Consider the following 4,275-nt stretch of genomic DNA (forward strand, 5'->3'; position numbering starts at 1 on the left):
AATCTTCAATTTGAAAAATTTGTTCCTTGAAACTTATAGACAACTGGAAAATAAGCACCATCAGATTTTTTGAATTATGACCGCGAGAAAACCAGAGCAAAAACGAGAGTTTGCCGATGTATTTTTCTGTTAAAACAAACAAGATTTTAAAATATGTTTCAAAGAAAGTCATCAAAGCGTGTATAATTTTGATCGACAACATTTTGATTCCAAATCAGCACGCTTTTTCGACTGAATTTAGGTTGGAGTTCTTTTGAAATTTTGTAACCCTTTGTTCGCGATAATGAAAGTTAGTTTTAATTTAATTATCACTAATTTATCAATCGATTTAATTATCAGTAATTTTCAGTTTTAGTGCCCTTTTTATGTTCTTATTAACCCAGAGGGATCCCAAAAGAATGGTATAGCTTTCCTGTGGTGGAAATTTTGCCTGTCGAACTTGTCTTCGTAGAACTTAAAACTCAAATTGAAGTTTTCCGTTCTACTGCTCTGTGCAGGGGCTAACTTGCAATGCAACCTAAGTTTTCTGGATTATTGTTGAATATACCGATACCGTTTTTATTAGCTTTCTCTCGAATAATCGCTGTTTTCTTGTAGTCAAGTCGACACATGAGTTTTTTGGCGAGATTTTGTATTTTTGAGATCAAATTGTACCAACCATGTAACTAGAGGGGGTTGCTTATGAACCTGGTATCGTTTTAGAGGAGTTATGACCAGCCAAAGACAAGGGACAATCGGTGTTCACTAAGTGTTAGTGAGCGTGTAATCGGCCGTAGTCTCAGATCTGTTTAGAGTCAGAGAAAACTACTCGTGCTAGTGGACAGAAAAGTCTCTTGCGCGTTTACTCGACTTCAGTTCAAACAACTGCCAGATGCTGTTTTAATTTTGTGTTCTTCATCATTAAAATACTTTTGGTTTATTAATCAATATAAAAGTATCTGTATCGTTGTACAGTAGCGTTATACATGAACTACTGTTCGTCATAACCTCAAAATCATTCAAACATGGCTCCAACAATTATAGCTGCGAAACTTCTAGAAAAGCACGAAACTAGACCTCTAGAGAGCACAACAACATATAGGGACAGCAATCACGTGTTACTCTAGATTCCGATAGCTCCCTTTGGTTTCCGCTCAAAATTTATCAAATTCGCACAAAAATTAAAGCAACTGACCGTGCAATTACGCAGAAGAGGACTAATCTAGTTTTGATTTTAGACGAACCAACTTTTTGCTTTTAAAGGCGACTATAATTCTGTTGTTTTTATCCTAACTTTATACGAAGGGCTTGGCTTATCTTCTCTTTTCATTTCAAACTAATTACGGTTACGGCTACAAAGACATACATTTTACTTTTCAAATCCTTTTACTATTCTGCTTTTTGAGCATTTATTTCTTCAATTTACTTTTCTTTTTTGAGCACTTAACTTCTTGGAATTACGTTATTTTTCCGTATTTACTGTTTCGTTCATTTATCGAATTTTGCCGAGCTTCGGCTTAATAGCGGCTGCAATATTTTTGGGGTTACAATGTCAAAGCAACCAATTGTGAAATTACTACCAGACGAGGAGTTGGGCTACGGGGGCTCGAAGAAGAAGACGAAAGGCCCTCGACTGGAGTTTGTTGACCCGCATTCTCCGGTTTGCAGGGAAGAAGATGATGAACCTATTGAGGTTCTGAGCAGTGGGTGCGATGGCTTGGAAGTTGCGAAGGAGGATGAGGTGGAATTACCGGTATGGTCTCTTGTCTTACGTGTGCTCGCGGTGTTGACTTTACTTTACTTTTTCGTGTGTTCTCTCGACCTTATGGGAAGTTCGTTCAAATTGCTCGGCGGCAAGGAGGCCGGTCGTGTCTTTAGTCAGAACAAGATCATATCGAATCCGGTGGCCGGGCTCATGATCGGCGTGCTGGTCACAGTGCTGCTCCAGTCTTCGTCAACGAGTAGTTCTCTTGTCGTCGCAATGGTCGCTGGTCGACTGATGAACGTAGAGACAGCGGTGCCAATCATCATGGGCGCGAACATTGGCACCTCTGTGACAAATACAATCGTAGCTCTCAGCCAGATCCAAGATCGCGAGATGTACAAGCGAGCGTTCGCGGCTGCCACTGTCCATGACATGTTTAATATTTTAACTATGTCGCTTCTGCTTCCGATTGAATGGGTCACTCACAGTCTGACTAAATTGTCTTCGCTGATTGTGAGTTCCTTGCCGATGAAACCAAATGAAAACGCGGACGTTGAATTGCTCTCGAGGTTCACAGATCCTTTAACTGACTTGGTAGTGATGGTGAACAAGACGTATATAAAAGAGATCTCTAAAGGTCATGAAGTTGGAGAGGGCGAGCAGGTACTGAAGAGATTTTGCGATGATGGAATGGTGGTCGAAGACATGGAAAGAGAGAGGTGCGACAGTTTGTTCAGTCAATTCGATCTGTCTGACAAAGCTGCTGGCTCAGTTTTACTGACACTATCTCTTGTTGTAATGTTCATTTGTCTGATTCTGATGGTCAAAGTTTTGAAGTCGGTGTTTCAAGGTCACATATCGAAGGTCATAAACAAGACGGTAAATGCAGGGTTCCCTGGGAGGCTCAATTTTCTGACTGGATACGTTGCTATTGTCGTGGGAGCTATAATGACTGTTCTTGTGCAAAGCAGCTCTATATTTACTTCGACTTTGACGCCGTTGGTTGGTCTGAACATAATCAGTCTGGAACGGGCGTTCCCGTTGACGCTTGGCTCAAATATTGGGACTACTGTAACAAGTATGCTTGCAGCTCTGGCTAGTGATTCGAATTTCGATGCGGCGCTTCAGATCAGTTTCTGTCATTTGCTCTTCAACGTTATCGGGATCCTGATTTGGTACCCGATTCCTGCGATGCGGAAAATCCCACTTAACTGTGCGAGGCAACTAGGTAGGACGACCAGCAAGTACAAGTGGTTCGCTTTCGCCTACGTTTTTGTAGTGTTCGTATTGGTTCCTGGAATCATTTTCGCTCTGTCCATATTGGGAACCATTTACGTTATTGGATTTTGCAGTATAATTGCCTCAATTGCCATAGTATGTGCCGTATTGAAACTTCTTCAAAGGAAATGGCCCTCAATCCTCCCTACGAAGCTTCGAGATTTCAAGTTTCTGCCCAAGTGGATGCGATCGCTAGAGCCTGTGCATAATGTTGGAGTTGCGTTTGTGGATAAATTTAAGCGGTGTAGACGAACTCGTGGAACTATAACCCGGCGTCGAACGACAACTGAATCGTCATTGCATTTGACTTGCGAAGTCGAGCACGGATTAGAGGTTGAGAATAGCGGAGAACTGCATGACGAAACGGATGGTGAGAAAGTAAAGAACAGTTTATACATAACACAGCTACTGCAAGAAGGAAAAGGAAAGCTGGTGGTCGGAGATGGAAAAGTGCACCAGGGGAAAGAGGCGACTGAACAAATGGGAACGGACTCGGGAGTCCCGAGCAGCAATTGCAGTTCAAGCAGCCGAAATGATCTCATCGACGAGCACAGCTCACGACGTGCTGGCAGTAGTCATGTAACGACTCTTTAGTGCGGTGTGTGTGACTGTTTGAGCATCTGAAATTTCGAATGGACATTTTCTTGGTTTGGTTTTGCCTTGTTAGATCTCTTTAAGCGTCCCTTATTTGTTAGAAACTTAGTTGGTGAAACGGTAGAATGGAACACAGCAAAGATGAGGGAGCACTACTGCAAAATGGCAATTGGATTTAACAATGTATTTAGTTTTCTTGACAAATAACAACTTAAAAAATCTCTGATTTATTTTTGGTTTTTAAACTGGAGCAAGCGAGAGTCAACTTCTACAAGCAACCTATGTCGTTGGGACCAGCAGATTAACACCAAATGCTGACAATGACATGAAACAATATCCGACAGAACATACTACTTGGGACTCCAATTTGACTGCGATTGTGGTGTAATGAATGACTTTGCTTAAGTAACCATGCGTTGTTTGCTTGTATTGAGTTGATTATTCATCCCTTCATTTGTTTTTCTCTCGAGCAGTCCACTACTCAGAATTTTCAGATGCACAATTTTTTCGAGCAGAAAGATCGTTGGTGGATAAATGATAATGGAATTAGTTTTGGTACTTTGGTAATTTATAGAGACGCTCAACTAACTAGTTGCTCTGTCAATTAGCTGGTCAATTATCAAGGGTAACCTATAACTGATCAAGTTGCACAGTATGTTTTGACAACAGTAGCACGAAAATTTAAAAGAAGAAGAATAATCAGCTTCAAAATAGGGTAA

At 41.1% G+C, this 4,275-nt stretch overlaps 1 protein-coding gene across 1 annotated transcript; it reads left to right on the top strand.

The window, feature by feature from the left end:
- The first annotated feature begins 679 nt into the window (after positions 1-679).
- LOC134841428 (sodium-dependent phosphate transport protein 2B-like) lies at positions 680-4,009 on the top strand. Its single transcript, XM_063857414.1, has one exon. It carries the CDS (start codon positions 1,529-1,531, stop codon positions 3,554-3,556), a length of 2,028 nt encoding a protein of 675 aa, XP_063713484.1. The 5' UTR covers positions 680-1,528; the 3' UTR covers positions 3,557-4,009.
- The last annotated feature ends 266 nt before the right edge of the window (positions 4,010-4,275 follow it).

The sequence above is a fragment of the Symsagittifera roscoffensis genome, chromosome 1 (assembly GCF_963678635.1).
Source record: "Symsagittifera roscoffensis chromosome 1, txSymRosc1.1, whole genome shotgun sequence".
Lineage (NCBI taxonomy): Eukaryota > Metazoa > Xenacoelomorpha > Acoela > Convolutidae > Symsagittifera > Symsagittifera roscoffensis.

What these genes read in the sequence shown, in the direction of transcription:
- LOC134841428 (XM_063857414.1), top strand. Translation starts at nt 1,529, where the DNA reads ATGTCAAAGCAACCAATTGTGAAATTACTACCAGACGAGGAGTTGGGC.